The sequence below is a fragment of the Hemicordylus capensis genome, chromosome 2 (assembly GCF_027244095.1).
Source record: "Hemicordylus capensis ecotype Gifberg chromosome 2, rHemCap1.1.pri, whole genome shotgun sequence".
Classification (NCBI taxonomy): domain Eukaryota; kingdom Metazoa; phylum Chordata; class Lepidosauria; order Squamata; family Cordylidae; genus Hemicordylus; species Hemicordylus capensis.
In genome coordinates, this window is record NC_069658.1 from 23,171,826 (window position 1) to 23,191,013 (window position 19,188).

Genomic DNA, 19,188 nt, shown 5'->3' on the forward strand with positions numbered 1-19,188 from the left:
TGGAGAAGCAAAAAATTAGCACCCAACCAGCATTGAATGAAGCACTAATTGCTGAGGATGGGGAGGGGGTGGTGCTGCCCCTCTTCCCAGAACTGGCCACACCTCCCCATGTCTGATGTTGACATAAGGAATGTGGCTTGGGCACATGTGCTAGTGCCCACATCAATTTACAGTGGGGTAACAGGGCCACCAGTGAGAGCTCCCCCGCTGGGAAATGTTTCTGTGAATGCCCATGATGTCAACCAATAATTCCAAAGCAAGAAGCATCCCTCTTTTGTTTTGATATGATGCACGCACTGATTGTAGCAGGAATCCTCTTCGAAGAGGTATTTCTTCTTGTGAGTGAGAGAAGGGAGGCCCTCCTACAGATGCCCCTGCCAAACGAGGTGAGGCAGGTGGCGACTAGGGAGAGGGCCTTTTCTGAGGTTGTACCCCATTTATGGAATAACCTCCCCGGTGAGGTTCGCCGGGCTTCATCACTTTGTTCTTTTAGACACCAGGTAAAGACCTTTTTGTTCACTCAGGCCTTTTAAATGTTGATCTGATTTTAACTATTTTTAAAAAAATAAATGTCTTTTTAAAAAAAATTTTTCCCTTGTATTTTGAATTCCCCCAACCCCCATGTTTTTGGTCGGTTACGATTTAATGTGTTTTGTGTTTTTATCTCATGTTTAATGTGTGTTGTAAGCCTCCCCAGAGAACAATTTGTTATGGGGCAACCAACAAATAAATTTTATTTATTTATTTTCACTACCACCACTACTGGAAGGATGCCTCTCTGAAGATGGTGCATGCAATTTATTTATTTTCACGTCTTTCCCCCTCCCCACCTGCAGGAGCATTCATTGCTGCTGGGCACCAACAGTCCTAAGAGAGCTCCAAAAGCAGGGAGCTTTTGGAACTCCCTGCATTTGGGGATGACTTGCTATCTTATCCACTAGGAAGGATGCATCCTTCCCAGTGCATTATGGGGCGAGTCGGCTCCAAAAGTGAAAAATTTAAACTCCCTCCTTTTGGGATTGACTCCGTGTGAGTCAGTGCAGCATACCGGCTAGTGTCTTGTGGCACACTAATGTGCTGTAGCAGCACACTGATTTGGAACTGCTGCCCTAGAACACACCCCAGAATTCTCTACAATCTCCAGATTCTCCATGGAAGGTGTGCAGGGGTTCCTCTCACAAAAAAGTCCAAGTGGAAAAGAGTTCCCCCAAATCTGAAAGCCAGCAGTGATCTAGCTAACAAAAGCAATTTGAATTGGAGTGGCAATGCAATTTTATGTAACATACAAAATTCAGCATCATTTTTATTCTGAGAGCTGGGGTGAGAATTCCCCTTCCCAAATTAATTTCTGCATGCTCCCCACAGATACAAAAACTACTTTCTATAGCCAAATGGAAGAAGTAACTTGATTTGGTGGATAAGAAACCCAGCATAAAGATAATTGTATGTGCGTGTGTGTGTGTCTCAGATCTATATTTCTCTTTGATGTCTTGAGCAACTTAAGCTGTAGTAGTAGAGTAAAAACAAGAAACTGGAGAATTACTGGCAGTTGTGATAGGACAGTGCCCTCCAGAGGCAACTAGAGAAAAAGTTAAGTTGCAAATGAATGTTCGTGCAGAATTCAATGCCCTACATTCCCAGGAAGATTATTAGAAGCCTTTTTGCACTAAGTTTTTCTTATATTTGTTTTTAATTTCAACAAATGTTCATTCAAAGAAGCATATACCCTGCAGGGATTTTGCCAGACTGGACTTCAGATTCCTGCAAGACTTAGGCAAAACCCCAAGTCCAAGACTTTCTTTATGCGAGGTCCTGTCCCAATGGAGGAATTAGAAGAGGAGAGAGAGCCAACAGGCTTGAGAGAAACAGGCATTCGAGCCACAGATATGAGCAAGCAGAAGTAAACAATGATACGGATGCAAAGCAAAAGTTATGTATATTGTAATTTTGATTGTGTACACCGCCTAGGGATGTATATATCAGGCAGTATATAAATATGGTTTTAAAAGTAAATATAGGGTCTGTCAAGACCCTATAGCAGGGCTGTACAACTTCAGCTCGCCAGCTCCTGTTGGACTACAACTCCCATCATCCTCAGCAACAGTGGCCAAATGTCAAGGATGATAAGAGTTGTAGGCCATATCTGCAGGTGGGCCAAAGTTGGATAACCTTGTCCTATAGGCTCCCCAAATCATCTGGTCTGGCTGGGCTAATGAGCTGCAATATGCTTTCCGGCCACTATGTGGGTAGCGCTGCAGCACAGCAAAGACCAATAGCTCCCTCTTCTGGAGAGCTGCCTTAGTGCAAGGAATGAGGCCCATGGGCTCTGTTGCGAGGTTCCCTAGGGCTTTATACCGCTCATAGAGAATATTGCTGCCTCTATACAGGTATAGTGTGGTGCTGTTAAATACACTGAGAGGTCATTCATACAATCAAAAACTGAAGCTATTCTGACGATCACCAGAAAGTGGGCTAAGAGAGCCTAGCCCACTTCCTGGTGATGGTCGGAACCACCGGGTTCGTCCGCGAGCCCAGTGGTTCCAAGGCGGCTAGCCCGCCTAATTCCCCCTCCCCTTATACGAGGTTAATGGAGCAAGCACTCCGTCAACCTTGTTTTTCTGCTCATGTGCCGCTGCGGCGTGCAGCAACACACGAGTAGACCCCCAACTGGGAGGCTACAAATAGACTCCTGGGCTCGGGGGTCCCCCAGAATGCCCGCGCGGTCTCTGATCCCCGCAGCCCCCACTGGCTCCATGATGGAGCCAGTAGTTGTATGGGTAGCCAGTCCGGCCGCCCAGGGCTCCGCAGGAGATAGTCTGCGGGGAGAGTGGCCTAAGCCCGCTCTCCCCGCAAACCACTTCGAGGTGCTTCACACGAATCGTGTGAAGCGCCTCACTGTGTTCTACCCAGGTTTGGGAGCTGTGCGTGCTCCCACTTTTCAGTTGAGTGGAAGCAGGGTAAGGGGAAAACCTGTGTACAAGTGTTTGTGTGGAAGCAAGGTAGGAGGACCCGGGTAGAACACAGTTTTTGATTGTGTGAATGACCTCTAAAAATTTACTCCATAGTAATCCCAAATAATAAAAGCGCCAAACATAAACACAGTAACACAATCAATTGCTAAAATGACCTATTTATATATTTGAGGCAGACTCAGTACATCGGCCTCGGAAACTGGCCCTCATAACATCGTAGCCCAGCTTTCTCAGAATTATGTTACAGAGGGCAAACTCAGATCAGCCATCAAGCCAGTCAGTCCTGGCTTTCTGACAAGTGTACCTGCATAATACATTCATGAACATTCATTTGTTGCATTCACACATTATGTTATTAGGTGTACACTTAAAAATGTAACATGGGAAGAGACCCCACTGACATCCAGAAGCATGTTGCCGTCCACAACACGTAAGCATGTTTATTATAGCTATTATTAGAGGTAGGATATTAAATAGTGTAGATCTGCACTCCAATCTGCACTATTCCCTCTGGAATTTTTAAAATTTCCTTCCAAAATCCTTGTCCTCCAAGAACCAGACTGGCTAGTACTTAGAGGGAGAAATAAGGAGGGGAGAGAAAGCTGCCTTTCCCTGAATCTTGTGGCTTGGTTCACCTGCCCAAGTAATTTAGCATCTGCATCATGGATATAAAAGCTCCCTGGACCATTCCATGCATCGAGGAAAGTGAGTTCCAGCCCATGGAAGTTCATGCCGCAGTAACAGTAACTAAGGCACACCATTCTGTTATATTAGGAGATCTCATCTGTGAGGATTCATGTATGGAAGATTCTGCTTTGGACAAGATGTCATTGCCCCAAAGCAACTATTCTGAGAAACCTCTGTGCAGTACATGCATGCAAGACTGGCCCACCCAAGACCCAAGTACCAAACAGAATTGTTGCTGCACAGTGTTCTTAGTGCAGGGGGGAGGATACAAATATTTTAAATAACAAGCCATTGCACACACCTGTTGTAGGTGGTCCTGATCTCTGAGCTGAGGCTCCAAAGCAGCATTGCAAGACATATTAGAAGTACACATAATTTGCTTTAAGTTATATTATACTGCTCCATAATTACCTCTGCTCATACATTTGCAGCATATTGGCTACATGACTCATTCCTGGAGTATGGGCTATTGTGCATAATCTGCTATGAGAGAATTGCTGCAATAATTACAGAAATGCAATAATTAAGGGCTTAATTTGCAGTCAAAGTACCCAGCCATAGAGGTGGCTGCCCATTCTGTCTCTGTACGATTCACTACTCTGGCCTTCAGGCTTTTCATTTAGAAGGCACATCCAAATAAATACAAGTAAAATGTGCTGTCAAGCCGATTTCGACTCCTGGCGCCCACAGAACCTTGTGGTTTTCTTTATCAGAATACAGGAGGGGTTTACCATTGCCTGCGCCAGTGCAGTATGAGATGATGCCTTTCAGCTTCTTCCTCTATCACTGCTGCCCTATATAGCAGCAGTGGGGATAACCTAAGGTTATTCACCCATAATCCTGTACACATGTACAGTCTGTATATAGTGGGTAGCATCCCAACTAGTACTTCTGAGAATGGAAGAAGTTCCATTTGCACAAAGGGAAGAGGCAATTTTCACTGACCCTCCCCCCCCCCATTCTCTCTGTTGCCCCCCGGAGCCTCCAGAAAATCTGCTCGTGGGGGACATATTCTCCCTCAGGGGCATATTTTTGAGGGACACAGTGGGCTGTAAAGAGAAGGGAGGAGCTGGTCTAAGGAGGAGAGCAAGTGGTAGCAAGCATAGGTTGTCCCCTTTGCTAAGCAGGGTCTGCCCCATTTGCATTTGAATAGAATACTACATGTGTGAGCACAGTAAGATATTCCTCCTTAGGGGCTGGGGCCGCTCTGGGAAGAGCACCTGCAAGCAGAAGGTTCCAAGTTCCCTTCCTGGCATCTCCAGATAGAGCTGAGTGAAACTCCTGCCTGCAACCTTGGAGAAGCCGCTGCCAGATTGTGTAGACAATACTATGCTAGATGGACTGATGGTATAGGGCAGCTTCCTATGTTCAAAAATTGCCCCTTTGGGGAAAGCTTGCATTCCAGGCTAGTGTGGTGCTAGAGCAACAATCCTTCCACTTGGGCAACAAAGTGCACAACCTAGGGTGTGCATCCTCCTACTCCATTTGTTACATTGCAGGGAATATTTGCGCAAAAGCTCCACTTTGTGATTTTGTGCAGCGACACAATTTTCTTGCAGGGCCACAATATCGTTGCACAAACGCAGCTTTATCTGAAAGTTGGCCACTGGCACAGATTGTTGATCTGTAGTCAAATCAATTATTCACACATTACATTCAGTGCACTTAAAGCCTTACACACAACATGTGCCTACAATTTAGGGATCCAGCCCCCAGGTTACTTTTCACGTAAACCCATACCCAATAATTCAGACAAAAACACAGACAACAACAGCACATGCGTATGGCATGATGTGTAGCCCAACAGTGATGCAGGACCCCATGAGGCGAGTCCTTCTTCTGAGGGCAGCTAATTCCGACTTGTAAGCAAATCTTTTCAGCTGGAAGAGTGGAGAGGCCTCTATTAAATCCAGAAAAAGGAAAGCCTCACCTGTCAGAGGTCTGGAAGATAGCCCCTTATACTAAAGGGATGCTTATAATTAAAAGGCAGTGCGACAGAAGACAAAGGACATTCAAGATCAGGAGGACCCTGGATGCGTCAGGGCTTCATATATTCCCTTACGACATACCTGATGAAAAGTAAGAAGAAAAATGAAACCCAAGAAGCATGTGGCAGTGCTCTAAGCCTGGAGCAGAGTGTCACATCAAATAAGGAGAATGCAAAGCTCTTTAACAGGAAGAAGTGGGGCGGGGGGGGAGGACTTTACCCCTAAGTACTTTGACACACAGGCTGCTCCTTTCTCTTTAGATCTGCTTCTCCTTTTGATCAGACTTATACTACATCCCCCATACCTTCCCCTGCATTCATTGCTATATTTGTATTCTTCAGAAGAATTCGTCTGTAGCCTTAAGAGCTCCCAGCCACTGCATACAGGGCCAGCACAATGGGCGTAATCGTCTTCCTCACTTAGCCATCCAAATCAAGGCCCTTTTAATATGTGTCTGTGGCCTTCTGCAGCATCTCCCCTCTGGAATGCAGAGCAGATTCTGTCCAGGAGCATCTGTATTAATGAGTGTGTGCACACAGGCATGCACACATGAATGCACCATGGTGGGGAGGCCGATCAGAAGACCCACCGCCACAAAACCTCAATTAATTGCAAGGAAAGCCCTATGCCATGCATACAGGTCTGCTATAGTCTCCTGTATGGTCTTCAGTGGACATGGTAATGGTGGACCTACCATCTCAACTGTTCACAAAGACGACAAACCTCCATCCCATCCTTTGCAAAGAAAAATGGTAGAGACATTTGGGGGGGCTTGCCATTTTAGATGTGTTCACCATACAAATACAAAGAAGGATCCCAAGAGAAGGGCTGTTCAGAACTACAGGAATCCATGCTTTCCATTCAAATCCTTGCTGGAAATACGGGTGCTTTCTGTTATTTCCCTGCCAAACGTGGAATAAGAACTTCTCCCAGGATTCATGCTAAGCTGCTCATTTGGCACCAAGCCTTCCCCATGTTTTTCAGATCAGAAACAAACTGCAGTATTTTTTGCTGTCCAGGAACTGTGGGCCTAGCATCCACTGCCAGCACTCAGCTGTTCTACACTCTATGCAATGAGCCCCAGAACTAATAATAATAAATGCTTATACAGAGCTTTCCCTAAGTGCTCAAAGCTCTTCATTAATCTTAACAAACACTCAATAAATTAGACGGGTATTTCTCTATTCACATATTACAGATGTGCGAGAGGTGGCTGAGAAGACAGTCGCTTGCCTAAGACCTTCCGAGGTCATAGCTGCCATGGCCCAAAAGCTGGACCGTCAATTATCAGAGGAAAGGTCTGAGGATACATATGACAAGAAAGATGGATGCAGGAGCTATCCCCAAAAAGAGCATCAGAAGGTGCCAGGGCTCCAATGGAAGCCTCTGAGACCAACAACACCACTACGTGTGTAGCCCAAGAAGCGAGTCCGATTTCCCTCCACAGCCTCAGGAGAGGCCTTCTCAGGAGCCTCAGCAATGCAGGAGGGCATTTCCTACTACTACGCCACCTCCGAGGGCACCTGGGTCATTCCTCAGGTCTAACAGAACCTGCACCTGAGAAATAGGACATGACCCCTTCAAATACCAGTCTAAAGCAGTTTCTTCAAGAGGAGGCAGAGCTAGAAACATCACAGAAGGAGAACTTAAGCCCTCTGCACCAGACCATTGCTGGAGCAACGTCCTAGTGTGCAGCTCTTGGATGCTGCATCCAGCCTGAATCTGCCTAGGTTCACAGTGAGCTGTGAATGGTCCTGCTCCCCTGCCAGCCTATGGGGTCATAACCTAAGGCAGGATAACAGCTTGTACTCCTATCATTAGAATAGTTCCAGGAAGCATCAATGTCCCATTCTGGTATGGCTCATCCATACCAGATATAGCTTCAGCATTCTTCTAGGATTTGCTTTCATGCCATCTAAAACCACCTAATGGCAAAGCGGAGAAATGACGTGACTAGCAAGGCAGAGGTTGCCAGTTCGAATTCATGCTGGTATGTTTCTCAGACTATGGGAAACACCTATATCGGGCAGCAGTGACATAGGAAGATGCTGAAAGGCATCATCTCATACTGTGCGGGAGATGGCAATGGTAAACCCTTCCTGTATTCTACCAAAGACAACCACAGGGCTCTCTGGTCACTAGGAGTTGACACTGAATCGATGGCACACTTTACCTTTAAAACCACAGGACAGCTGTAGAAAACACATATTACTCCACGACCCTTTCTGAGCGGTTTTCATCTTGAAAATCAAACCTGGGGACATGCTGGATTTTTGTCTATGGCCAAACTTCTGCATTGCTGAGGGCCACTCTATGCTGGACTGTGGTGTTTTGTCATACATACAAAATGACACCCACACACACATACATATGTATCAAAGTCCATAATAACACTGGTATCCTCTAGCAATATGTGCTTTGAAGTTATGAAGAATGAACACTTAGGGGTAGCATTACATGTGCATATATATTGCAACATTAACGTGGAAGCATCTTTATATCTTACAACTTGTAAATATGCCTCTTTTTGTTACAAGTGAAAACGTGGGTAAACCTTTTACTACAATTCGAATTTGATAGACACCCCAAACGACAGACAGAAATGCCTCTGAGATCAGCTCTGTTCTGTGGGCTATCAACGGGCCATCCCAGTCCTCTGCATCTGTCTGTGGTAGCCACCCAGTGGCATCTCCTCCTCCTCAACAAAAACCAAGTTTTTCTTGTGATGCATCCCTTAAGCACTTATAGAAATGCTGTAGAAAGACCCAAATAAATAGCTGCTTCCAGTCACTAATTTGTGGTTGTGGGGGGCATGTGCACTGCCATGCATTCCAGAGCTCCATCTAGGAATGTTTGTGGTGGTCAAAGCACCATTGGGAGCACACTGTCACAACACCAGCACGAGATGAGAAGAGCATGAACCACCAGACACCATCACTTGCCAAAGCAATAAACATGGCTTCCACAGAACCTCCTGTGCCTCTGTGAAGTTTTTATAAGCAGCCAGTTTCTCAGCTTGGGAAGAAGCATTTCACTTACAAGGAATCCGTAAACATGAAAATAAAACAGAGGTTAACAGTGTAAGAGAGCCATTTGGTTCTTTATGAAAAGGGCAAACATTGACCTCTTTTGAAACTCTTTCCCGCATCAGTAGGAAGATAAGAAGCAGGGGTCAAAGTAACCAAACCAGCACAGTGGAAGCAAATGATATCCCTATTGGTCTGGGGAACTTAACAACCTTTGTACAAATCTTTTGCTTTTCCACAAAAATAGTTGTCCGAGACAGGTTCAGTGATCCACATGCCTTTTCCCCAAGCAATTTCCCCCTCAGCATGTTTGGCTAAGCAGCCACCATTTAAAATCTTACTAACACAAGTTTTCTAATCCCAGCCCGATTCTTACAGGGCTTAACACCAGCTAACACAGTAATCCACAGAAACCCAGTGGGATTCAGCACTGCCTCTGGTATTTGGCAAGTTCAAAATTCTATTGGTGACCTGAATGGCTATTAATAAATCTACTGCATCTAACACATTTTCCATCTAACATCTGCATGGGATGTTTATCTAACCACACAGCACACTAGTTCAATACTGCAAGTCAGTGGGAGCTGGTGATATCTCTGTCCAGGGACTCCAGAAACAACTTTAGCTCTTTCCCACTTACCTTAATGAGACCAACATTTTCTAGCTCTTAACAACTGCAGTAGAACCATTACAGATATAAGGAAGCAGGACTTAGTGGCTGGCCACTTAAATCTAACACTATATATTGGGCACTTTAAAAAAAATTGCTCTGATTCAGATAGCGTGAGCCTGCAGCTGGAAAATTCCCCTTTCTCTCTCATTTATATTTGAGGAGAGGCAATTTAAAGTTTCAGATTGTGTTTTAGAATAAACCACATTCCATTGCTTTCCATTGGTAGACAGAACTTGATGAAGGGGTCCATTCAATCTCTTGCCTGTTTTCTAAAGCAGTACAATCCCAAAAGGACTGTCTCATATTGTTTTTTGAACTTGTAGAGATTTGATGCATAGATTCAGAGTCAGGTCCCATGTAACATTTATGGGATATGCAAGTGTTTTTTCTTAAAACTCAAAGAGAGCCATACAGTCCAACCTAATGTATACAAAGGTCCTCAGGCCATGCATATGCATGCATGAATATCATTATCATTATCATTATCATTATTTATTTATTTATTACATTTATAAACTGCCCCATCCCAAGGCTCTGGACGGTGTACAACAACTTTTAAAAGACATAAGAACACACAATTCAAAACACAATGCTAAAAACAATATAAAAACAATTCTAAAACAATTAAAACAATTTAAAACCAATTAAAATAATTTTTAAAAAACAACACTTTACAAGCCTTAGAAGGCCAGGCCAAACAAATAAGTGTTTAGGGCTCTCTTAAAGGCCGACAGTGAGCCTAAACTGCGGATATCTTCCAGGAGTGCATTCCATAGACCAGGAGCAGCTACAGAAAAGGCCCAGTTCCAAGTCGCCACCAAACGTACCAGTGGTAACTGGAGACGGACCTCTCCAGATGTCCTCAACGAGCAATGGGGATCATACCGAAGAAGCTGCTCTCTAAGATAGCCCAGACCCAAGCCGTTCTTAGCTTTAAAGGTAATAACCAGCATTCTGTATTTCGCCCGGAAACATATCAGCAGCAAGTGCAGCTGTTTTAAGACAGGCATAATATGGTCTCTCCGGGTTACCCCAGAGACCAATCTGGCTGCCGCATTTTGAACTAACTGAAGTTTCCGAACTACGCACAAAGGCAGCCCCACGTAGAGCGCATTGCAGTAGTTGAACCTGGAGGTTACCAGCTGATGCACCACTATTTTGAGATCGTTCTCTTAAAGGAATGGACGCAGCTGTCGAATCAGCCAAAGCTGATAGAAAGCGCATAGAATGCATATATCCACCACATGTACGGATAAGTAGAAAAAGGATGGTCCTATCTTAGGCAGGTTTAGGCAGACCCTACCTCAGGAAGCAGATTTTGAGATACAGCTAAGGGGTAACACACTGGCAATTATTTAATTTATTAATACATTTCTACTACTGTTGCGTACCAACATGTCCTGGATCCTCTCTGAACCAAAGCACTGTCCTAAATGTTTGCCATATAGTGAATCTGGATAAAAAGCAGCCTTGGACAGCGCTGCTAACTGAGCAAAGACACACCTTTTGAAACAGTGGCTCTCTTATACACTTAGCAACAGAATAGTAACCATCCAGAACAGCATCCTTCCCAACGGCTTTTGCTGGTCTCTCACTTATGTTTCTTTTTGGATTGTGAGTCTCTTTGAGACAGAGACAGAATCATCTTCTCATTCCTTTTGCTATGTAAGCCAGTTTGAAGATATTTTTGTTGTTGTTGAAAAGCGTTATAAAATAATATAAACTAATGAATAAAATAAATAATAATGTATGGAAGATGCTTCCTTTGTAGTTATAAAAAGGCTGTCAGCCAGTGTTTTTAACTAAATTTACTCGAGGAAATCCCACTGAAAATGAAAGAAGTTAGGCATGCCTAACTTGTCCTTTTAATTTTAATGGGATTTCCTTGAATATATTTAGCCACTCTGTGGTTTTGTTCATCAATCTTGATGATGCATAATGTATTGCAATTCACATCTGTTTAAACCTCTTACCTTGCACCACTGACATCCACCCCGACCATCAACTGTCCGTTCAGTGACAGGATCTCATCTCTCAGGCGAACTCTTCCACATTTCCCAGCTGGACTGTTTTTCTTTAAGTCGGTGACCCAAATGCTTCCAACATCAAGCACAGGACCCTTATGCCCCTTCCGTTTTCTCCCCATTCTCCGCTTTTCTCCATAGTCTCCCAGAGCAGGGATGTTTCCAAAACTTAGGCCGAGAGCCTCTGTCTTTCCTGGATCCTTGGTCAGGTAGGCAGTACAGATCTCCATGTCCAGGGGTCTTGTCCCATGTTGCAGTTTGCCCTCTTCCACTGGGAAGTTCAGCTGGATGTACTCCCTCAGCTTCTTGATGGCGGAATGGCAAAGCCTCTGTTCCGGCTCTTCCACTTCCTCCCTCAGATGGTTTTGCAGCCATCGGTAAAGGATGGGAAGAAAAAGCACCGCATTCTCCGGAGTGATGGGCATTGTGGTCACTCCAGGATTCCATTACGTGAAGAACTGCTTGCCAGATTGAGCGACTAGAACTGGACTGAGGCAACTTTCCATTTTAAGGTAGTCTTCTACTTCACCATGAGCCATACTGAGAGATCCAAAGGCACACAGGGAGAGACAGATGCACAAAATGCACAAAAAGTCTCTCTCTCTGCTCCCAAATTTGGCCAAAGATAACAGAATGATTTTTATGACAAAGTGGAAACAATCGCTCTGGAGAATTCAGCAAGAGGAAGAGGAAGGAAGCCACAGGGACTTCTTGTTTGCTTCATTCCACAGCTGCCCAGACAGAAACCATTCAGGCACCCAGTATTCCACTAGCAGCAATGTAATTGCTCCTCCACATTCATCAGCACCTGCTTGACCTAGAAAAGGGGAAACAGTACAGTTAAAACCATAATTCTCACTCTCAGATAAAGGATTTGAGCTGTCTGCAATGCTCATTAATGAGAAAGCTTTCCTTAACATTATTCTGTTTGCTCATTAATTCGATAATCTGTTCATTTTGTTTTCTACAGACTGGGGCACTCTTAGGTTATCCACAATGTTCTAGAAAGCTGCAAAAGAGAAATGAGAGGAAGCACAAAAACACATTTGTAAATGTGCAAACACATTTCTTCACACACACACACACACACACACACACACACACACAGACAAATCTTGTAAATATCTGCCGATCTAGGTCAAAAGAAGTTTCCAAGATTCTGCCAGTCCAGTGTGGCCAAAAACCAAAATATAAGGTGAGTGACACACTACATGTGCACACAGCCTGATCTGTGTTCATTATTATTTTTATTACTACAAGTATTTATGTATGCTTTTTTGCAACAAAGAAGTTCTCAGAGCAGTTTACATAGAAAAATAATAGATGGTTCCCCATCCCCAAAGGGCTCACAATCTAAAAAGAAACATAAGGTAGACACACCTGCAACAGCCATTGGAACGATTCTGTGTTGAGGTTGGATAGGCACAATTACTCTCCCCTCTAAAGAGTAAGGCAGATCACACAGTCAAAAACTACTCTTGTCCTATCCAGCTTTGGGAGAATATAAGAACAGCCCTGCTGGATCAGGCCAAAGGCCTATCTAGTCCAGCATCCTGTTTCCCACAGTGGCCCACCAGATGCCACTGGGGAGCCACAGGCAAGAGCTGAGGGCATGCCCTCTCTCCTGCCACTGCTCCCCTGTGACTGGTAATTAGGGCCATCATACCTCTGAGATTGGAGGTGGCCTGGGGTGGAGCTATATAAACAGGGCAGACGGATTAAAAGAAACTGGGCTGGCCAGCTCCTGAGAGCTGCCTGACTCGTGGCCAGAGCTCTGGGAGGGCCATGCAGGCCTTCCGCAATTCATTCTGGATGGGTGCATGTTTTGTTCGTTCCCTCCGCGAGGAAGAAAATGAACAAAACATGCACCCAGCCAGCAAGCACAACCTGGGAATTCGCTCCAGAAGGCCCATACGTTCCCTTCACTCAGGCACTGGAGGTGGTCTATAACCATCAGACTAGTAGCCACGGATAAATCTATCAATAGCCACTGATAGATTTCTACATGAATGTGTCTAAGCCCTTTTAAAGTCATCCAAATTAGTGGCCATCACCATATCCCATGGCAGAGAATTCCACAGATGAACTGTGCATTTGTGAAAGAGTACAAGGCTCTTCTCATGATTAGTGAGAAGAGCCTAGGGAGGGTTAGTGGGGAGAAGGGGCTTAGCCCGCTCTCCCTGCACATGAGCAGGCAGTCTGCTCTGGGCGGCCAAAGTAGCCACCCACACAACGGCCGGCTCTGTTACGGAGCTGGCGAGGGTTGGGAGGATCAGGGGCCGCATGGCCCCCGGAAGCTCCAGCATGCCCTGCACGAGTGCGCAGGGCATGCTGGAGAGATCCCCAAGCAGGGAGGCGGCTCTTCAGCCTCCCAGTCGGGGGTCTACTAGTGAGCCACACTGTGGCAACTCACGATTGGAAAGCCTGGATTAGCGGAGCACTTGCTCCGCTAACCTGGGCCTAAGGGTGGGCTACTTAAGCGGGTGACCCGCTTTGACTGAATCGGGCTCGGCTGCGAGCCCGGTGAGTCTCATGATCGGTGGCAAGCGGGTTAAGCACCCTCAGCCTGCTTTCCACTGATCGTCAGAATAGCTTCTACTTCTTTTTGTTGGTTCCACTGTATTTACCTGAATCCAAGACTAGGCTTTTTCCAAGTTCTTTCATGGTAGAAGTCAGGGGGTCATCTTAAATTCAGAGAGGCAATTCTCACGACCAGCCGAAACTGGGCTAGGGGAGCCCAGCCCGTTTTCGGCTAGTCATGTGCAGCAATGGGAGCCGAGTGCTCCGCTAACCCCGTTTGTTTAATCGTGTGTCTGCCACAGCTGCTTGCAGCCACGTCAGACACACTCGGGGAGGGGGGACCCCTACTGGGGCTAAGGGGGGCAGTGAGCCACATGGCAGCACTTCCCATCGCCTGACCCCTGGAGCTGCCAGGCAAGGCATGGGGGGACGGCAGGAGAGCTGCCGCTTGTCTGCGCCACCGATCCGCCCATGTAGGTAACCCCCTCTGATCATCTGCAGGGAAGGAAAGGTAAACCCTCCATCCCCGCAGTTAGCCCTGGCAGCTCTCCTCACTGATCATGAGGAAAGCTTCAACGTCTTATTTCTTTTGCGTAAATAAGGGGATAACCTTTATTTAACCACTATTTTAAAGGGGCTTGTCTTAAATTAAGAGTCGTCTTGTATTCGGGTAAATACAGTAAATTTCCCGACAATCAATTTCATGGGGTGACCCCTGGTGCTAGTGTTATGAGAGAGGGAGAAAAATGTCTCTCTGTTCACTCTCTCCACTCTAAGCATATTTTTAGGAAACCCCTACCATGTCTCCCCATAGTTGCCTCTTTTCCAAACTAAAAAGCCCCAGATGCTGTAGCCTTGCCACTCCTGATTTTCATCTGTGTGTGAGCAAACAAATAAGTAGGAGCGGGGAGGTGACTGTGTGTGAGGCAGAAGCTGTATAGGACAGCTTTTCCTCCTACCTTGGTCAACTGCTAGACGCCATCCTACCTAGCTTCTCCCTCACATGCATTTCACTCCCCCCTCCTTCTTAGTTGTCTGCTCACATACAGTCAAAATGCAGGAGTGCGCACGGCTCCCAAAGCTGGTTAGGACCCTTCGCCTACCCAGTTTTCAATTGTGTGAACTGCATGGGTCACCACTCTAAAAGATGCCTCTTTGCTCAGTTAGCAGGGATGTGCAGCAACACAGTATAGCAACTGATTTAAGGATGTGTGCGTGCGTATTTTCATTTGTGGAATGTACAAGAACTCAATTTTCTAAATTTCTATGTGTTTGCCCTTTTATTTATTTATATCATTTACATTTCTAGCCCGTTCTATACCCACAGGTCTCAGAGCAGGTTGCAATAAAACCAATATAAAACATAATTAAAATACAACATCATGAAATCAAAAATACAGTTAAAAATACAATGCCTGAGCGGGGGAAGAACCACTACATCTCTAGTCAAAGGTCAGGGTAAAGTGGTGTGTCTTCACTATTCTCCTGAACATGGATAATGTCGGAGCTTGGAGCACCTCAGAGGGGAGGGCATTCCACAACCTAGGGGCCACCACAGAGAAAGCCCTCTTACGTGCCCCTACTGCTGTCAATGGTGGCGCTACCAAGAGGGCCTCTCCTACAGACCTTAACTGATGGGCAAGGTCTATATGGGAGATAGCGTTCCTTCAGGTATTTGGGGGCCAGGTTGTTCAGGGCTTTATAAGTCAACGTTAAAACCTTGAATTGGGCTTGGTGGCAAATTGGCAACCAGTGCAGTCTCTTTAAGACCGGCGTGATGTGCATCTGGCCAGAAGTGCCTATCTGCAGTCTTGCTGCTGCATTCTGCACTAGTTGCAGCCTTTGAACCATCTTTAGGGGCAGCCCCACATAGAGCACATTACAATAACCCAGTCTGGTCAGTGATCCATGTGGCCAGTTTTAGCAGAAATTACATTTATACCCCAATCTTCTAGCAAGACACTCAGGGCAGCAGACAAATCTCTCTCTGTCCCTATCACCCTTCTTTATAACTTCATAACAACTTTGTAAAGCTGAGAGATGACTGGCCAAGTTTACCCAGTGAGCTTTACAGCTGATTTGAACCTGGGTCTCCCCGGTCCTAGGCTGATACTCTAATTACTACATTATGCTCCCTCATTCATCTGCGATTCAGATTGTGCTTGAACTGACTTGAACTTTGGCTTGAACTTTGCAAACTGATGCTTAGATGCATTATGTTAGAACTGGCACCAAGTCTAGCTGAAAGAAAAACTTTGCCCCCACAGAGGTGGGGGTACATGAAGAACAATCACAAATCTTCCTCAAGATTGCTTTATCAAACCAGTCCCATACCATTTGGGGATATCCTGATTACATGCAAACCTTTGTTCCATTCTGTAGCAAATTGAGCTTTTCCTTCCTTATGTATCTTTCCCAATAAAATATCAAAAGCGCCCTCAAGATCTATTTCCTGGCCAATAGAAAGAAAAATAAAAAGGTCATTAAAGTGTAGCATTAATGACTTTTAAATGTTGATTTATTTTCATGCTCTATTTTTAAAGTTTGCCTCTTTGACACATCCAAAACCCAACCCATCTTAAAATTTTAAACATGTCTTGTTATTCACCTCAGGGTCCCCACAATGATATATTTAGCTAAAGCTTCTTAGATGCTGATGAATTTTCCTAAAAATAAAATTACAGAGAGAGTGCCTAGCTGCTCTTTGGTTATGCATGCACTTGAACTCCAATGCAAATTTAAGTGTGATCCTACAGATGGAAGGTCCATGGTCTTCTCTTTGAAATTCAGACTGATTGAAACATTCAAAGAAGATAAATGTCAGCCCTTTTTCTTTAGGCCTACCAATCTAAAACCCTAGCATATGCAGGGGTTAACCATGCATAAAGTTAAAAGTTCTTAATTTGGATGGAAAATGGGTCTGTTTGACAGTTGGTCTCTGCACCATTATGCTTCTATGATCTCGTTCTTCTACAGCCAAATTAGAACCCTCATTTTGCAGTGCTCCCAATGACCAATAAATCTTTTGCAAAGTCAAAGTTGTAACTAGAATCAGTTCTACAGAGCATCAGAGGACCCCAGAACTTGAACCAGGAATCTTAGGCTGGGAGCTATCCTAGTGAGCTACTGTGGACGACTGTGTGTGCTCAAGTCCCAGAGAGCAGAAGGAAATGGGAATTGGGAAATGGGAATCCCAGTGAAAGTGGGAATGGAATTGGCAAAGCCTGGTACAACAAAGATATGATCTGTGAATGACAGGTATACACCCTTAAATACTTACAGGTTGGAGAGCAACAATCCAAACAATGGTTCTCTGGCATGGATACACATAAGTTTAAAGGAGGTGCACTCATAATTCACATTGGCCCACATACTGCATAGTGTCCCATAGGCAGTTTCCGCCCTGCTTGCCCTTCTGCGAGCATTTAAAACAAAATTTATATAGTTGTGCAAGAGCGCTATTGTACAAATGATAGACGTTATAATGCAGTTGCAAGACACTGTAGCCATTATTTCCAATGGATGTAGCGTTACACAACTGCATTTACACAATTATTTGGCATGTATACAACAGTGATCTTGTGCAACTATGTCAATTTTGTTTGGAAGGCCTGCAGCAGTGCAGACAGGGTAGAAACTGCCCGTGGGCCACTGCACAATGTGTGGGCCATTGTATGCTTTTCTTATGGAAAACAAAAATGAGACACCACTGTACTCAGGGCCTCTCCATAATTTACATGGCAGTCAATACCAGTTGCAGAGGAGTAACAGCAGGAGAGAGGGCATGCCCTCAACTCCTGCCCGTGGCTTCCAGCGGCATCTGGTGGGCCACTGTGCAGAACAGGATGCTGGACTAGATGGGGCTTGGGCCTGATCCAACAGGGCTGTTCTTATGTTCTAATAGCCCAATACAAACGGGACGTCTGCCTCTTATATTCCCTTTTTTGGCAAAATAAAAAAAAGCACAAAGGTTTTGAATAAAGTGGCTGTTAACTGTTCAGACAATTCCTTGGTTCAACTTTTTCCTGTGTACTGTATTCAATCAACTTCCCTGCCATTATTAGACAAGGTCAGTGTTTCATTGCAATAACCTATGGCTAAATTTAATAAAAGTGTCTTGATTGACTTGACCTTTTACACATAAAGAGGAAAACATTGGTGGACTTCTTGGGAGAGAAAGTTCCAAAGAATATAGCATCAAAACAGTTCCCAGTGATGGGCAAAGGCACAAGATGCAACAATTTTGCTGGAAAACTAAGCAGGTCTGCATCTGGCCGATGCCTTGATGTGAGACCACCTGGTCATCCTAGATGTACCACCTTGAGTTCCATCATGGAAGAAGCACTGTATTTTCTGCACTGATATGATTGGCAGTGGCTTTCCAGGGTTTCAGACCAGGGTATTTCCTAATCCTAGCTAGAGACGGCCCTATCTCAGTCCCAAATCCAGATAATCTCTACATTGTAGTTATTTGTCCCAGAAGGAAAGCTCCCATTAGTGCAAATGAGAGCTTCCCTCCTGTGGCAGGTAGACCTTGAAGCTCTACTGTATTTATCTGAATCCAGGACTAGAGTTTTTTCAAAGTTCTTTGATGTTAAAAATCAGGGGGTCATCATAAATACAGAGTCCTCTTCCTTTTGGGTAAATAAGGCTATAACCTGTATTTAACCTCTATTTTTAAGCAGCTCATCTTAAATTCAGAGTTGTCTTACATTCGCATAAATACAGTAGTAAAAAACAACATGGCTCCTCCTGTAAGCCTGAAGTCGGCCCATTCTGACATCTTATGTCAGAATTTGCAAGATTTTTAAAAAAACTATTCTTAGAAAATAACATGACACATTAAATACATTGGTGTATTTTCAAAACACTGAGTACCCTGGAGACCTGCTTACAACCACAACAAAATAGTGACCTTTACTATAGCACTTCATCATTTCAACATTTGTCCAATGAAGTGTAATATTTGCATGAATATGTTCTTGGCCTTTCATGAGAAATCTGAAAATATTAGGGATTAGAAAGGTCCGGCACATCTGCAAATGTGTTTAATTCTTTTCCCAAGCCCTTCCTGCGAGAAAAATCTCCGATAATAAAGTTGCTCTGGAAACAAGCAAAACCTCACCGTGATCTAATATATTTCTTAGGAGGAGTCATGAATTCAAAATTCAAGACACACAGTGAGTGCATGCTAATGTTTCTAATGCCTTCACTCTGAATTTTACACCTGACAAATTCAGGATATAAAAAGGAGAGAGAGAAACTCATTACTGTCAGGCAATTATGATTTTATTGTGA

General features: G+C 44.6%; 1 protein-coding gene across 10 annotated transcripts in view; it reads right to left on the bottom strand.

The window, feature by feature from the left end:
* The window catches only part of PDZD2 (PDZ domain containing 2), a 382,173-nt gene that overhangs the window by 270,045 nt on the left and 92,940 nt on the right, over positions 1–19,188 (bottom strand). For 6 of the 10 annotated variants that reach the window (XM_053299054.1, XM_053299056.1, XM_053299055.1 and 3 more), the window contains 2 exons: positions 16,225–16,342; positions 11,320–12,187 (listed from right to left, as the gene is read on the bottom strand). In XM_053299054.1, coding sequence (XP_053155029.1) covers positions 11,320–11,795 — 476 coding nt within the window. In that variant the 5' untranslated portion in view covers positions 11,796–12,187; positions 16,225–16,342. Of the gene's footprint in view, positions 1–11,319; positions 12,188–16,224; positions 16,343–19,188 lie in introns of those variants that run through there. The other 4 variants (XM_053299060.1, XM_053299061.1, XM_053299059.1 and 1 more) reach the window with 2 other exon arrangements.